This window comes from Maniola jurtina, chromosome 4, assembly GCF_905333055.1.
Source record: "Maniola jurtina chromosome 4, ilManJurt1.1, whole genome shotgun sequence".
NCBI lineage: Eukaryota > Metazoa > Arthropoda > Insecta > Lepidoptera > Nymphalidae > Maniola > Maniola jurtina.
Window position 1 is genome coordinate 3,040,070 of NC_060032.1, and position 17,502 is coordinate 3,057,571.

Here is a 17,502-nt window from a genome sequence, read left to right on the forward strand (position 1 = left end):
AATAACTTGCATTGCAGGCAAATATGGCGGCGCTCTTGCCAGCACTATAAACTTAGTACCATTGTAACCTAACAAACCGGATACACATCTGTGGTGCATAACAAATCCCTAAAAGATACTTCAGATAGACAAAGCTCATACATTCATATTTTAATAAAATCATAACCCTTCCTTTCGGCTTTGCCGTAGTCGGGTAAAAAGATGCAGTTAAGACAATCTCTAGTGCAGCGATTCCGCACTTTTCAGTAAAATGACATCTATGAGCATGCTTTAAAATATGGCGGACCGAAACCAGTCTACAGAACTACTTACCTACAACGTCCCTCTGCAGTTGGCAGAGCGCGGCGTGGTTCTCCACGTGCCTCAGTTGCTCCTCGGCCGTGCCCGCCAGCTCGTGAGCCAATTCGTGCGCCCTGCGAGCCGCTTTGCTACTAGTCGCCGACCATAACTCTGTAAACACAGCTCACTTTATTGCCATCAAATAAAGATACAATCATATTGATTGTGAAAGGTAAATGAATATAAATCGATACCAATATTATAAATGCGGAAGTGTCTCTTTACGAAAGTAGGTCTGTGTTCTTAGGTTGAAATCTATAGAGCGCACTTTGACTTTGCTTAGACTTAAGTTCGAGTTAAAACGAGACAGATTCATGCCAGCGATATAACGCTGTCTCGTTTTAACAGTGTCTTAAGTCTGAGCAAAGTCAAAGTGCGCTCTATAGATTTCAGCGTTAGAGATGGGCTGCGTCTGAATGATTGACATGAGTGCGGCCACCGATGTTCGTTGGAACATGTTGTTCCTATGAACCGCTACATCTAGTGAAACATTTAGGTTACCTATACCGCTGTGAGCCGTTGGGTCATCTTCAAAACGCGGTGTTTAGTATACGCACCGTGCGACAGTCGTCTGTAGTGATGCAGCCGATGCAGCGGGCGGAGCAGTAGACACGCCAGGGGCAGCGGCGCGGCGCGGTCGAACGCGGCCGCCTGCCGCGACCCGTCCCCGCCGCGACGCCGCGCGCTCTCCACCAGAGCCACCATCGCGCCCGCTTGCTGAATGTACTCGTTGTACGCCTATACAAACAAACATACATGCGCATACAATAAGCCAAGTAATTAGGAAAATCATAATCAATCCATACTAATATCATAAATGCGAATGTGGATCTGTCCGTCTGCTAGATTTTTAGCGGTCCACCAGTCTTACCGATTTTGGTACTGAGATAGCTTGCATCCTGACGACGTGTATAGTAATACTTTTTACCCCGAAAAATTAGCTAATCCACGGGAATTTTAAAAATCTAGTCACGCGGATGGAATCGCAGCCATCATCTTGTACATTAAAAATATAAAAAAAGTATAAATATGCTTATTTTATTTTAATTCCTGCTTTAACCTTGAAAAAAAGGGTACTTACATCAAATGTATTCGATAAATAATCGTGAAGTATCTCAGCGATTTTCTTATACTCGGGTTCCTCCACATCTGAAATAATGGTTCAAATTAACCTTTGGTTAAATTATCCTAAAGCAATCTAAATACTTTAGCAAAGTGCACCTCAATACAAAATATCCAGCTGTGTACAAAACCTACAATGAGAGTGAGATATTTAATGTGTGTGACAGAGAATATGCGATTTTTCATTGGCCGGCACCGACATTGCAAAGATGGTGGCACAACATGAAATTTACCTCACGATTGCCATTGATTAAAAAAACACGTCATATAACTGACTAGCGACTTCGTCCATGTAAACTACACTTGGGGGTACTTAGGGGTTGAATTTTTAAAATCCTTTCTTAGCGAATTTCTACTTCATAATGGCTATCTGCATCCTAAATTTCAGTCCGATCCGTCTAGTAGTTTGAGCTGTGCGTTGATAGATCAGTCAGTCAGTTACCTTTTCCTTTTACATATTTGGATTGCATACATTTCTGCCTCCATCTTTGCCATACCTATGCCAGAATCAAAACCGGAAAAGCGTTATAGTAAATTAAACCTATTTACACAGAAAAATAAAACAAGCGCTAATAAATAACAGTAAAATACAAAACGGTAAAATCGTGTTCCACAAAGCTCTCAAACCAAACATGAACTGGCCATAACTTAAGCCTACAAATCGCATCATAAAATCTTGTTTGGTATGCCCAATCTAGTGCATTAGAAAGTGTTGCGTCAAACTTTCACACGTACAAACAACGAATAGCCACGTGCCCTAGAATTATATGCCCTATCCGCAGGAATAAGTAAGTATAGCGCGCGCGCTCTCTCTCTCTCTCTCTCTGTTACGTCCCATATAAATGACAGAGGCAAATATCTCAGTGGGTGCTAACCATTTTGAGTGACCAATCACCACAACATGTTTTCAAAAAACATTCAAAAATGTTTTCAAAAATATTCTAAATTCGACTAGAAAACATAGTTCCTTTCGTGATTGGTTGGTGTTCAAAATGGTTAACGCCCACTGAGCTTTTGGCTCTGTCATTTGTAAGAGATTACGTAACAGAGAGAGCGCTATACGTACTTCTTCGCGCGGATAGGTCTCAACACTACTAGGCCGAGTCCACTCGCACTCAATTTACCGTTGCACATGATAGTGGACTCGATAGAGGTCAGCACACTGTCTAAATACGCGAGCAGAGGGCCTGCGGGCATCGATAGTAGGGACTCCAGATCCAGTTCTGGAAATTTATTTTTTGTGCGTCAAATTTTGAGAGATTTCGGTCTGCATGGATATTATCGAATATAGATAAGTTGAGTTTTGCGGTTCCATTTTGCTTCAATGACGTCCAATGTAGTCGGTACTTATATTTGCTAACTAGGTTGCGTTTTGTATGGATGACTGAAGATTCGCGGTAAATGCTTGGACAGATGCAATTCGAGACGGTAGCGCATCCAAATCCAAAGAAGTTGTTATGATTGAAGATCCAGCTATTCTGAATCTCTAGTGAAACCTGTGAAATAATCTACCCACCTTCAGTATCGCCAGGCAGGTTACTGGTGGGCGAAGCTGCGGCTAGTGCGCGATCTAGTTTGGCAAGCAGCGCTCCCGCCGGCAGAGCGAGGGGCTCCAGAGCGAGACAGGCACGCGCCAGGGCCGCCGCCTCCGCGCCGCTCGATGCGCTGCGCCCTATCGTCCCCACGCGTTTCGACCACGTCTGTGAACGTTGACAATAAAATCAGTTTATCTCATGCTCGTAAAATGCTGGGTGTAAGCTGACTAAAACAGCTTTTTATGCTTTTGGACGTAAAAGTGTTGTATAGCGATTTCTAGTGCCTGAGCCTAACTTCAACTGCGAGTCTCTCGTTTTCCTAGTATTTTACCCATGTAAGCAACAGTCGGTGCCACGTCAAAAGTTCTTCGACCTTGTTAAGTACAAGGTGCAAGTTTCACTTCGATTACGAAGAAGTGCTGAAGTGGTGCTCACCCACAAAGTGAAGTTTGCAAGTGGGCTCCCACTTGCAAACTTCACCTCTTCAGATCATTACGTATGCTCTAGCCATACATCGCTAAATCATCCACTACACAGGTACAAGGTCAGAGACCTTTTAACAATTCGCCTAATAAGTAGACCGATATATCATCTACTGCGTAAGTTCAACGTCGGAGACCTTTTAACGTGACACCAACTGTAGCTTACATGGAAAGTACCAGGAGAGCATAGGAGCACAGGAGGCTAGGCTCACGTACTATAGACATTTCCAAACAACGCTTTTATGCATAGAGAGCAGTTTTAGTCCGCTTACACTGAGTATAAAAAAGAACTTTACAAGCATGAGAAGTAAAAATAATATATCAGTTCTTACAACAGTGATGAGCTCGAGATCTCGCTTGTAGGTGCGCTCGGTCATGAGCAGTTCCTTAGCTACGTAGTACGTGATGTCCGCGCCGCGCCGCTTGCTCGTCGTCTCGCCTGACAACACTGCGCCTGAACTTATACTGGAACAACGTTGATAACATTTTTAAGGGGTTTTTGCAGATTGTCTGTATTTTTTACTGCAAAAATGGCCGCTTAGAGACGGTTTTTCGAAGTTGAAAAAAAATAGAAACTGTCCACATACTGTGCAACCCACTGTAATCAGTATTTCAAACCAAGAGAACATTTTCATTTATAAAAACGATTTGGCGAAAATGGAGATGAGATGGTGTAAACTTTTGAAAGGAAAAACCTATGTCAACATTTTGTTATTTGAAGTTTTATGATAGTGATTTTAGAGGACTTCGAGGAAAGCAGCGATTTATAACATATATGTCACAAATTTCGTCACTAGCAGTAGGCGAAACCGTGGCTTAGCGGTCAGAGCATCAGGAACGAACCCAGAAGGCGCAGGTTAGAATCCTGCCGGTTCCGTAATTTTTGATTTGTATTTAAAAGTGAAACATGTTTTTAATAACATACCTGTTGTTATTCCGCCTGGTCAACGTATCACCAGCATCGCTTTCCCCTCCGCTCAAAACGTCCATATTATTCGTTGACACGGACACTATATTTACTGCAAAAAAAAAAAAAAAACTTAATTCTATTGAAAAACATCTCGCATGGGCGTCAAGTATGTAACAAATTAAAATTAGGTGACAGCATGAGCGTGACCATCAAGAAATGTTTCAATAAAATCTGTAACAAAATATATTCTGTGTAGACACTGAATTTAGTTTTCCTGAACAAGCACATTCCCATTGACAGTATCACTATATTCCTCCCTCCTGTCTAAGAGCTCTATTCGGTACTGTCTAAGGGCTATTCTTAGGGGCATGAGGCGTGTTGATGATTGGGTGTTGATACTCACCATGAACGTTCCCATTGACAGCGTCACTATGTTCCTCTTTCCTATTGTCCAAGCGCTCTATTCGCTCGTGGTACCCGTTCGGGATTCTCTTCTCCATCGGTGTGGACGCGTATAGAGGTGGTCCCGTGCTCGTGTCTCCATTCGGGGACATGCAGAGACTTGCGGATGATACCGTGTGCTCATCCTCTGGCGACGTCTCTTCTGTGGACGAGGAAAATATGTTCAAGTAATGCATAAAATAGAATATTACATAATACGCGCATTTAATAAAATAATCTTTATCACAAATGTATTTGTTTAACAAGTGTAAATTAAAAATTTTCAACACCCCCGACAAATCATTTTCAAATAAATAATTATGTATATCTTGGCAACGTCCATCTTGACAGCTTGACATTTGTCAATTGACACTTGAATATTATGAACCTAACGGTTATCTAACCTTCTTTTATACAAGAAAACTAGAAAAGAGCTGATAACTCTTAAACGGCTGAACCAATTTTTTTGGATTATAGCTAAGAACACTCCCGATCAAGCCACCTTTCAAACAAAAAAAAACTAAATTAAAATCGGTTCATTCGTTTAGGCGCTACGGTACCACAGACAGATACACAGATACACAGACACACAGATACACAGACACACAGATACACAGATACACACGTCAAACTTATAACACCCCTCTTTTTGGGTCGGGGGTTAAAAACAATGATACTATACGAACAATATTACTACCAATCGCTAAGAAAAGTTTACCAAAAAAATGTCACGGTTAACAATTCTTTTTTTTTAAATAGACTAATATTTGGCTGTGGCGTTAGTGTTAGGGTTAGTGATTTCGTTTTAGATAATGTACATAGGTGCAATTTTAATTTGACAAAACTGAACATAAACCTTGTCTTGGAAGATTGTCTGTCTTGTTGGTATAGCATCAATGTTCACAAGTAAATTGTCAGAATCAATAAGTTTGCAAAAGAGCTAATCTAAGACTTCATTTTGACACAAACAAGGACTTGCATTGTATTGAAAATTAATAATGTCAGAAACGAATCTAAATAAGTTGTGACCTTTTACGTTTGAGCTATCCAATTTGTACGGATATTTTTTTTCAATTCAAAATGTATGGAGAGTAATATAATTAACACATGCACAAAAAGATTATCATAAGATAATATATAGCAAAAAAATATTATCCAAAATAAAAACACAAACTATAATATTCTACTGGGATGGGAAGGGTTTAATTTTGTTACGATTTCCGTACGATTTAAGTTCGTAAAAAGAAAGGCATATAAAATATTATACTTTATACAACAAAACTCCTGAAAAAAAATTATTTAATACTATTAAAAAATTAAAAGTATAAAACCTGAAAATAAAGTATCAAAACTTAGGAACACAATAAAAATAAATATTATTAAAAAACATTACATTAGAAAAATATAAACGTGAAAATGTAACAATATAGAATGCAAAAAAATATATAAAAAATTAAAAATACAATTCGTGATAAAAAAAATTACAACATAAGAGTAACATGCTATACGTTTGGTAACACTTACATTTTTATTCCTTGCAGCATAAATAGGTCAATAATAATCAAACTAAAGTAAGGCCAACGAGAATGTGAACAAACTGACGACATTATTGCGTACGAGAGATAAGGACAGATACTAATCTCTCGCTTTCGCACGTAGCTTAGTAACGTTCAGTTTGTTAACGTATTCAATCTTGTCTAGTTGGCCTTACTTCAGGGTTGTGACTATACTTTATTCGCGGAAAGAAATTAGTATAGCGCTCTCTCTCTCTTACCTACGTAATCCAATACATATGGCAATTTATACAAATACAATACAAATGGCAGAGCCAAAAACCTCAGTGGGCATTAACCATTTTGAGCCGCCAACCAATCACAGACATGTTTCCAAAAAAACATTCGAAATTCAATTAAAAATGTTTTCAAAAACATTTGAAATTCAATAAATTCAATTTGCATCGTTTGTAATTGGTTGCGACTCAAAATGGTTAACGCCCACTGAGCTTTAAGCTCTGTAATTTGTACGGAATTACGTAACAGAGAGAGCGTTATACTAACTTCTTTCCGTGGATAGAGTATAAAGAGGTGAATACAAAACATCGACGATCGTTCATTTTATTTATTTATTGTTTAACTATCCCCAGTCCGAGGGGCAGTATATTGCAAGGATATCGTTACACTTACAATTACATATAAATTCAAAAAGGAAGTAACATTCGAAATTCTCAAAACAATATACCGAATTACTATAATAAAAATTATACAGGGTTATTTTTAAAATACCGGTAATATCAAAATAAAACATTTCGTCCACATCATTTTAGACTAAGCAGTTACATAAATGCAATAAGTACGTGTAACATTATTCGCCCCACAAATGTCGGAAAAGTTCTTAAAAAAAAAAGAATATTAGCCATGTTAAATGACTAATATTCCCCTTTTCTCTCCAACTAAGCGTCAGGCTTGTGCTAGGAGTAGGTACGACAATAGTGCAACGGGCGGGGTTTGAACCGCCGACCTTTCGGTTTTCAGTCCACTTCTTTACCGGTTGAGCTATTGAGGCATTAAAAGGCAAAAGTGGAATAGACTAGTTCAGTTTGGGTCAGATTTGCTCTATTAGAGTTCCCTACATATGACCAATTGTTTTGGTTACAGCTTACAAACTACATAATGGGCAGTACATCGGGAAATCAATAAAAATAAATTAAAAAGAATAATAAATCTATTGTTCTTTACTTAATGAACTTTGACAATGACATTCGACATACCAAAGTACCAAAAAAAGCTTTGGTAAGTACTTAAAAAAAAGACTTTCATATTGTATTTATTCCCCCAGAAAAATCTTTTAACTTTATTATTCGGTTTTGGAACAACATTCTACACCAAACATCAGGTCTGTATAACTCAATCCGTCTACGAGCTAGAGATCCATGACATACGGACGGATGGACAAACAGATAGACAGCAGAGTGATGTTATATGAGCAGTTACAGGTTAGATGGAACTACGTGGGCGATATGCATTTTAGGCCTTACATGACGCAAGAACGAATCACCGGATCCGGAAGAATGGACCGGATCAAATCGGATACTCCGGATTTGAATCAAACTTTGAATAAAATACCCAGATCATTTTATACATCCCATTTTATTGACTCCCACATAAAACATTTCTTGGCGGTCATGCTAGGTTGGTACTATTTTTTAAAATTGCCGAATTCTTTAGGAAGGTTTCAAAAGTTTCATTGACAGAATATCCTATATTTTAAAAATAACCGAGTATACATATATCAATGAAATAGTAATATTACAGTCTATTCTGATTGTACAATCTCAATCGAGAACTCGAAATACTTACACTAAACGGTTTTCTTGTTTACCTCGAATCTTTATCGCACTAACTAATACTGAACGCACATTAGACACAGTATGCGGCGTCATCGCTGTACGCGGCGCAACCGAAGCATTTTCTCCCGTCTGCGGATAACATCAACGGTAGGCCCGCAAAAGCTACACCATACATACCACTATCTTATTGGCCGACAACGATACGGCAACGGTACAGCAGTAATGGGAGTCATCATGCTGTTGACGGATGGATGGCGCCAATGTAAAAACGTGCCATCAAATGTAAAAAACTAAAAACGCGTGTTATTTTTTGTTAATAAAAACATGAAAATAGTTTATTTAGAAATAGATGATATGCCAACGAGATGTAGTATGTTAATGCTAGTAGTCAGACAGGCACTCGCATTTATAATACTGTAAAACGATTACCCCTTAATTATGTATAGCATGTTACATTTTATTCCATAAATGAATAAAAAACGTATAAAGTGAGATACTTTCTTATTTAGCCGGGCTGCGCTCCACGATGGCAATTTTCTCGCGCACGAGTTAACAAAAGTAGCATACGAAAAATTACACAGATTATTCGCATAACATACGTGTTTTGAATTTTTTATTAACAAAAAAATGTCGTATACCACCACACCAGCCTACATGTGACATCAAAATACTGACGTCGTTTCAATTTTCGCGGGCTCAATCATGTCGCGTTCGGCTTGTGCTGTAATGTGCGTTCAGGTTACTGAGGCAGACAGGCCTCTAGCAATATTATATTAATTAATATTACAATCTATTTATCGTGCGCTTTCACATGTTTGGTTGATTTTTTTATACATAGAAATTGATTAAAGTTAGTAAGTTAATGGGCTTATTAATAGCATGCCTAACGCAAAAAAATGTTAGAGAAAGAAGCTTATATATAAGCAGATGTAAAATAATTGTATAGTGAAATCTGACTTATCTTCGAAAGAAGTCACTTTATGAAGAAGAAAAGGCAAACAGACAGAATTAGAACTTTAAAAATAAATGTATATTCAGTAAAAAGAACTGCAGGGCTAGCACGGATGTCGTGATTGTTCTCATTGCGATAATCGCTATTGTTGCAGTTGGCTGAAATGATGAAATTCTTGCTGCAACTGTACATTATAGCCAATAGTTAGAAGCGTCACCCAATCGGAGGCGATTCCAACTAACACATTGTAGCTGTCAAACTTTAAAGCTAGGCCTACTGATGTAAGAAATAAAAACTATAGTATAGTTAATGGAAACAGCAATCAGCCAATACAAAAAGTAATTAAATAATGACGGTTGAATGCGTCAAGGGCATAGCTGGTACTTATATATTATTTCACGAAGAACGTTTGGCTATGTTAGTGTGAGTGCACACGTACACATTGTTATAGTGTGCGTGGCGCTCAGTTCCAACCGCGACGCGGTTTACGCTACGCACACAAATGCGTTAACGCTTATCGGTACATTCACTACTACAACCTAGGCTGAGCGGTCATCGTGAAATGGAGCATCAATAAATGGTAACTACTCGTATTAGGTATGGGTATTCTAGCTACTTACAATTAATTGATAAGTACATGTTTTTTATAATGTATATTGTATAATGACAGGGAGGTCACCTCTATTTTCAGTAAACATAATAAATACATTTATTCGATATTTGTTTCCTATCTAGGCGAAAATGCTGGGACTGACATACAGACTAAAGTAAAAAGATAGACAATAAACAAGCCTTCAATTAATTAATGCAACACCATTCCGTTTTATGATAAAATTCCTTGCCCGGTTAATCTATAATAGCGATTGGAGCTGTTAACTGTCAAATACAGTAGAATATGACAGTTAAAAACTCGAGTCGCTACTCGGTTGCGGTTTGTAATCTCACACTAAACTGTCACGTTACGATTTTGACAAAAGCAGCGCTGTGAACTTGACAGTTTTGTGTGAGATACCGTCACTGATATTATATAGGTAATATTGTTCGCTAGATCTGCTATTGTGTTTTTGAAGCAAGACTTTTTATTAACTCGCTTTCCTGCCGATCTGTTTCTTTGTTCGTCTCTTCGGTAGAAATTTTGCAATCGTATTTAAACTAACTTCCCGATGAGGTTAAACTAACTTCCCGACTTGAAATTTTGAACACATATTGGAATTGGATGACAAACAGCATTAACTTGCTTTCTTGTTTCTCCGTTTGTTAGTTTGTTCGTTCGTCTTTTCGGTGCAAATTTTTGAATATGAAAACCACCAATGCTTTTACTTTAGTCTGCTAGCACCTATTTGAAATATAAGTACATTTTTTATGGATAGAAGCACTGCGTTACTTTATGGAAGTCCATGATGCATAAGGAACAACATGGATGCATAAGGTATAGTGTGTTAATTAAAGCATGGCTGAATACTTAAGTCTCTATTGCAAATTATAATATTAACGACCTATCTATATTAAGTATTCGAACATAATGATCACAATCGATTTGCCTATACTAAAAAGATTTCACGATATTATGAATGGGATGCGCAAATTCAAATAATTATGACCATTCAGTATTTTTATGACAGTACAATTTCATATAGTAGTCAAGAATGTTGTAAAATAAGTTTCCTCGATTGTTATATGTGCTAATTCATTTGTACTGTAAAAATCTCAACTAAATTATCAGGTCTAAGACTGGGATCTATAGAGGGAACTTTGATTTTGCACAGACTTAGAGGTATCCAAGCTATGCCAGACATAAATATGTCTCGTTTTAACTCTGAGCAAATCAAAGTTCGCTTCAAAATCTGTCTGTAGTGATATATTTTCACAATTTCTAAACCTGCTAATTGAGATTATAGAAACGTTTTTCCCCCGAAGGGTAAAAAACGTATATTTAGGTTTCAGCCGAAAGGCTTGACCCACTTGAGATAACCCTTTAGAACATCAGCGCCATCTAGTAGTTCGTAACGACACAACCCGAGCATTGATCCGTATCGGCTCGGTGATTTGTGGAGGGGAGTCAGCGCACAGGCAGGTGGTGTCGGCCATTTTAATTTCAGTACCGATTTCAGGAATCGAAGCGAGGTGAAGCCGGTAAGGTATTTAATGGTGGGTCAAGCCTTTCGGCTGAAACCTAAATATACGTTTTTTACCCTTCGGGGGAAAAACGTTTCTATTTAGGTGTTCGAGCCTTTAGGCTTGACCCACTTGAGATGTTTAATATCTGCCGGCGCTGACTTAGCGTACTGTGACTATGTATGGAGTATGATTCACTTAAAGATTATGTTCCATTTAGGAATGAGAAAATAAGATATTATTTTCTTAGTGATTAATACAATTCTTTCATCGTAATCACTAACATAATGTTAATGTCATAAGTTTTAACTTGTACTCGTTTACACAATCACAGATATAATAATTCTAAATTGTGAAAAAAAAAAACTATTAATCACACATTGTTAAATTTACAATAACATTTCTTGTTCTAACCTCTACTTCCTTAAATAAGTGTTTCAAGAAAGTTGAGTTTCTACGCCAATTACCTTTGCGTAGTTCCTCATCAACATCAAGGTTTTTGTTGACCCAGTTGTCTGTAGCAACATCTGACCTAAAACTGCCGAGAGAGGCTTTTTTGTCAGCCTTTAGCATCTTTCAGAATTAGCCTTAACCAGCCTGCTATTACAGATCTAGATGCTGCTTTGACTCTGTTCCGCGTAGTGATGAATACGTTTGTTAAAGTTGGGGTTGCTTTCCTCTGTTGTTCTGATTTGTTTATCAGTTTTGGTATCCAATAGCAGAGGTCAAAAATAATCTTATCGCTCCTCGACAGGTACCAATCCGATTGCTGGTAATTCGCATTATCCGTTTTTTGACCCAAAAGAGGGCCAGAATACGATTTGCTCTCTTGTAATTTGACCGTGGTCCGCGTCTATGTGGAGCAAAGTTAAATCATGAATGCGACGACCTGCAGCGAGGAGTAGCAAAATTGCCACGCGTTGAGAAATTTTAAATAAACTGGAAACCTGGATTTTCCTCTGCCAATCCAATTTACAAGATCCATTCCAAAATGTAAGGACATCGTATAGGAGAATTCTTTAATAAAATTGCTTTAATGGTTTTCTTCACTAATGGATGGTCACTTAGGGGAGACGTGTTACAAGGCTTTGTGAAGGTAGAGATTTCTGACTTATGGACCAGTACAATTCTTGAGGCTAACTTTTTAACTTCGTAAAGATGAATTAAGTATCTGGCTGAGTCGCCGGGATTTGGGGTCTTTGGAGATACGTTGTTGTCTAATGTCCATTGTAACCATGCTCTCCAAGAGATCTGTTGGTTCTAAACATGGAGTGTCTCCAGGCTGATTGTAATATAGTGCGTTTCAATTCGCTCCAATTTGTTATCTCATGGGACCAGCCCGTACTTTCCATACCTCCAAAAACAAATTCCGATTTCTGAATGTTCCAAGGTTGTAGGTTTGTTTGTAAGTCCAGAAGGTGGTCATTTAGATTTTGAATTCTGTAGGAAGCCTGTGCCCTCTTCTTCACTTCGGTCCTCCAAAAAGCTTACTTCCACTTCAGTATCACTAAGAGGTAGTGTCCCTGGGAATCATTCAGGTATTGCAGCACACGTGGAATTAGCGCTGGTGGTGGGAAGATCCAAGCCACTTTGTAATTCCATTGCCTGCTGAAAGCATCCGGGTAATTGCTTGTAGCTCCTTGTGGTCTTCGCTCACATACCTCGAGACTACTGCAGAGGATTTGCTCGCAAAGAGGTCGATTTCTGGCGTGTCCATCTTTTGAAAAATTCTCTTCTGTATCGTTAGATGGAGGTGCCATTCTTGATGACCTTTTAGTCGCGATAGGCAGTCAGCTATTCCGTTGTATCTGCCTGGCAGGTATTTCGGAATAATAGTGATTTTGAGTTGCTGTGCTAAAATCAGGATTTTTGGGGCAATCTTAAGGAGTTTTTGTGATTTCGTCCCACCCTGTTTCCTCATGTAGGAGGCCGCTGTTCTGCTGTCTGTTCGAAAGAAGATTGTTCTCCCCGAGACCTTTTCTAAGTTCATTCGAATCACTTCGAATAAGGTTCATAATTTCTTTTGCTTGCAATGCCAGTGATTTTGATAGATACTCCAGTGACGGGACTGTTCCATGCCGTTTATTATAGTACTCCATCCGATGTCTGAGGCGTCGGTGGCTATGAAGATTGATGCTGGGGCGACTTGAATATTCGATGCTTCCGTAATACATATTTTGGAGCCACCAGATCTTCCTTTATTTGATCCGGCAACGGGAACCTTTTGTATCTCCGTATGTCCGAGAGTGATTTTGCTGCAATCTGAATGCGTCTGTAATACAGAAAGCCTAGTGGGATTACATTGGCCGCAAAGTTTAATTTGCCTAATTATCGCTTAGCGTCCACCCAACACCATTTGCCTTTGGAGAGAGTATTAAGGATTTCAGAGCGGCCACCCGCATGTCAAACTACCTCTCGCTCTGGTCGCCAAGGTAGGTTCCCGGATTTTTATCGACCCTAAAGGTCTCCGGGGGGGGCTGATGTGGCGACCGACTACTGTAGGATGGTTAGACCGCGTTAGGTCGTCGCGCAACTGTTTGTTGTTAGACGATGGTGATTCGCAGCAAGCCAATTCCAAGAATTGCACCTGCAAATAACACCTGCGAATAACACCTGCGAACAACACCTGCGAAGTGCACCTGCGTGCCTATTCTTGGGAGCTTGCCACCGGTATGAACCGGTATTTACTGGGTTTAGCGTAATGGTAAAGTACGATAGATTGGGAAAGGCTATAAAAGGGCTTTTCCCACATCCCCCGTGTTCAGTTCGTTCTATTCGCCTGCTTGGCCGGTCGTTGCGTCCACCTTTTGGACGACTCGCGATAGTAAATAGGACACTTCTGTTCCGTGTAAATAACATTCTGTAAATACAAACTCTTAGTGTAACTTGTTTTTTTTTTTTTTTTCATTATATACAAAAAAAAACAAGTTGGATAAATAAAAATATTGTACATAACTTGGGTGTATCCTTTACGATCTAACGGAGTCCACATATACCCATACGGTACCCCACAAGTATTTGCACCAATATTTAGTAGTAGATTTTTCCTTTGTTTAGACATGTCCTCTGAGGTTTTGGGTTCATACGATTCGATATTACAGTTAGAAAACCTTGTAAGTAACCTCTTATAACATTTGAGATTGTCTCTGATGTTTCTAAAGATTCCCATAGATCAAACCTTAAGCCAAGCTGACCAGGTATAAATAACTGCGAATTAGGGCTTTTTTTTTTTTGTAGTGGTTTGAGGGGTCCTGGCTTTATGAGTGCCGGACGTGCCACTATCTTGTTTTGAGCGAGAGTCACGAAAATTACGCTGTTATTTTTGTGGCTTATATTCTTTAAAGTTTTTGTATCCTTTTGAGGCTGTTCTTCTTCCCAGTTTTATTATTGGGGCTAGTTTTCTTCGAAAAGATCTTATGTGCCCCCCCCCCCCCTGATCCTTTATCACTTCGGATAATTTTCCTTCAGAAAAGAGATGAGTATCAGAGGGTGGTATGTCATGAAGAGTATTGCTCAGTACTTTGTTCGCTGGCTTACAGGACTCTCTTCAGGCTTGGATTCTTTCGTCTCTTCTGCCAGAAGAGTATTGCAGTAGCCCGTCAGAAATTTTCCTAAAAGAGCTGTGTGCGCCAAGCATATTATGATCTTGGATCTGGATCTATTGAACGTGTTAGGATCCATTTTTTGGTGAGCTTTTTGGAAAGCTTTTCTTTGCGGCAGCAACCCATATATGTTTTAGCACCCAGGGTCATATCTGTTTTCTCTAGTTGTGCTGTTGAATTTCAGTTAGGTGTTATTGCTGCCAAATGACTGTTGACAGTAAGTGCCAAAAATACTGGAGTGGCGTGGAATGATTTTTGAACATCGGCGTATCTTATGTTCTTCCAGCCGTCTTCATTCAGTCGTTGACACTTCCGATCTTGATCGACGAGGTTTGGATCTGCTTTGGCTAGCTTGGTTTCAGCTTCAGTGGTGCAGGGTGAAAAGTCACACTGCGGAATATTGCCGGTTGCATTAATAGAGGCCAGTTTTCGCTGAGCCTCGGCGATTTGCGCCACTAATGTAGCTTCTTCGGAATCGGCATTCATTGGGGTACTTAATAATGAGGTGTTTTCCTGAGGCAGAACATTCAGAGAGGGACCTCTAAATTCATCCTTGGGTTCAGTACTGTCTGGTGCTGATTCGAAGGGCTCGTCTAGTTCAGAAATGCCTTGATCACTCTTAGAAGCGAAGATTGAAAACCCAGCTTGCAACGCTTTCGATCGCTTAGGTTTGTTTTGTAAGGCGATCCATCATTTTCACCATGAATGAATCTGTTACGGGAGCCATGTATGGATCTAACGATTCATAGTGTGATGTTTTGCTGTCGCGCAAGCTGATAGGGGATGTGGGACCCCGTTTTCTCAGTGTGCTTTCGCTAGACGAGGCTTCATCCCTTGACATCAGCCGCGGTTTCAGTAGTTTGATTGTCTTAATGAAGTCCTCGTAGGATTTATCATGAATCTTCTCCATAATGCTATGCGGGGAGTATAATAACGCCCTCCCCAGAGGCCATTCTAGCAATTTCCTTTTTATCACCGATATTTCTTTTCCCATAGAGATCATTTGGGTAATATGCTGTAGCCATCTTGGCCGTCGGTATTGCGACTCTTAATTTTGCCTCTATCTTATCCCCAAACAAGTAATTGTTTAGTGAGATAGAGTCGTGAGTAAGATAGATCTTGGATCTCTCACGACCTCTAGTCGTCGGGGTAGGTATATTCAATAAATAATTTGAACTATTCTGGAGAAGGAACCTTCTTGTTCTAGTGAGACTGGTCTGAGACCTAGTTCTCCCATAGTTGTAGATGCCATGATCTGGGAAGGTAGCGAAAACGTCATATGAGATGAGTTTTGCTAATTACCACTTTTTGGTTAGTTGATGTGACGACGTATCAATTGATACGACTGGGCGTCTCAATTGATACGACCGGGCGTCTCAATTGAGACGACCGGGTGCCTGGGTCGTTGGATTGAGTTTTATCGATGCGACTGGACGTCTCAATCGATTCGACCCAACGTCTCAGTTGATACGACTGACACTGGAATTCTTTCCAGCCTATCATGGTGCTATTCTGCCGTCACCTACGAAAGGTTTTCCGACAGTTTGTCGTTCATTGCGAGACGACAAGAATTTCATAATAACATTATGAAATAGTTCGTAGCGTAACTACGAAAAGTTATAATATGTGCCGGAGCAACATATTTTAGCACCAGCTTACATGAGTGATTTCCGTATCAAACTACGGACACCGATGTAAGACTATTATTAACAATTTGTTAGTTATTAATGTAAATGCTTACATTTGAATAATATTTAATTTTAATTCAATGTTTGAAAAATTTGAATTAATTTGAAATTAATTCTGCGGAATTAATTTCTTACTGACGACGCTGAGATTCAAAAGCGTACTGAAATTAAAATGGCCGACACCACCTGCCTGTGCGCTGACTCCCCTCCACAAATCACCGAGCCGATACGGATCAATGCTCGGGTTGTGTCGTTACGAACTACTAGATGGCGCTGATGTTCTAAAGGGTTATCTCAAGTGGGTCAAGCCTAAAGGCTCGAACACCTAAATATTAAAGATTTATGTACAACCGAATTAGCACTATTATCAGACTTATCACTAAAATAATGCAGGTTAGTTAAATAATTTAACCATAAAGAAAATATGCTATAATTAGAAAATATTAATAAAAAGCTCTAAACCATTCATCATGTCATATATAACAATTTATACATACAAATTGGTATTTATAGCGAAATTTTAGATAAATTATAATTATTAAGAACATTTCCTTTGTTCATACATTATTCTAGTCATGTCTACATTTCGATGCTTAATAATTTAGATCTATTTTATTCATACATACACATAGATGAATTAATGTAATTAATAATTTCGATAATTTAACCGAGATGACGGATCGTTCAACCACTTTTTTTATATAAATGTTTTAGTTACAAATTTTAACCTTTAAGAGGCACCTTCACAGGAGTTAAAGTAAATCTGACAATTTATAGAGTAATTTAAGGAACTAAAGCTGCACAACTGCATGACGAAATTTTTTGTTGTTTATGTTTTTCTTAATAATTATGGTTATGAATACTTTTTCTTCATGCTTTTTATTTATTTATTTATTTTGTACCAAAAACAAAAAAATAAATAAATAAAAAGCATTCATAACCATAATTATTTATTCGTTGATTGATAAAT

At 38.8% G+C, this 17,502-nt stretch overlaps 1 protein-coding gene across 9 annotated transcripts in view; it reads right to left on the bottom strand.

Moving 5' to 3' along the window:
- Positions 1-17,502, bottom strand: part of LOC123864363 (FERM, ARHGEF and pleckstrin domain-containing protein 1) — an 84,677-nt gene that overhangs the window by 10,992 nt on the left and 56,183 nt on the right. For 6 of the 9 annotated variants that reach the window (XM_045904731.1, XM_045904730.1, XM_045904732.1 and 3 more), the window contains 8 exons: positions 4,792-4,992; positions 4,404-4,497; positions 3,811-3,943; positions 2,978-3,161; positions 2,586-2,684; positions 1,421-1,488; positions 897-1,077; positions 313-450 (listed from right to left, as the gene is read on the bottom strand). In XM_045904731.1, coding sequence (XP_045760687.1) covers positions 313-450; positions 897-1,077; positions 1,421-1,488; positions 2,586-2,684; positions 2,978-3,161; positions 3,811-3,943; positions 4,404-4,497; positions 4,792-4,992 — 1,098 coding nt within the window. Of the gene's footprint in view, positions 1-312; positions 451-896; positions 1,078-1,420; positions 1,489-2,585; positions 2,685-2,977; positions 3,162-3,810; positions 3,944-4,403; positions 4,498-4,791; positions 4,993-17,502 lie in introns of those variants that run through there. The other 3 variants (XM_045904738.1, XM_045904737.1, XM_045904736.1) reach the window with 2 other exon arrangements.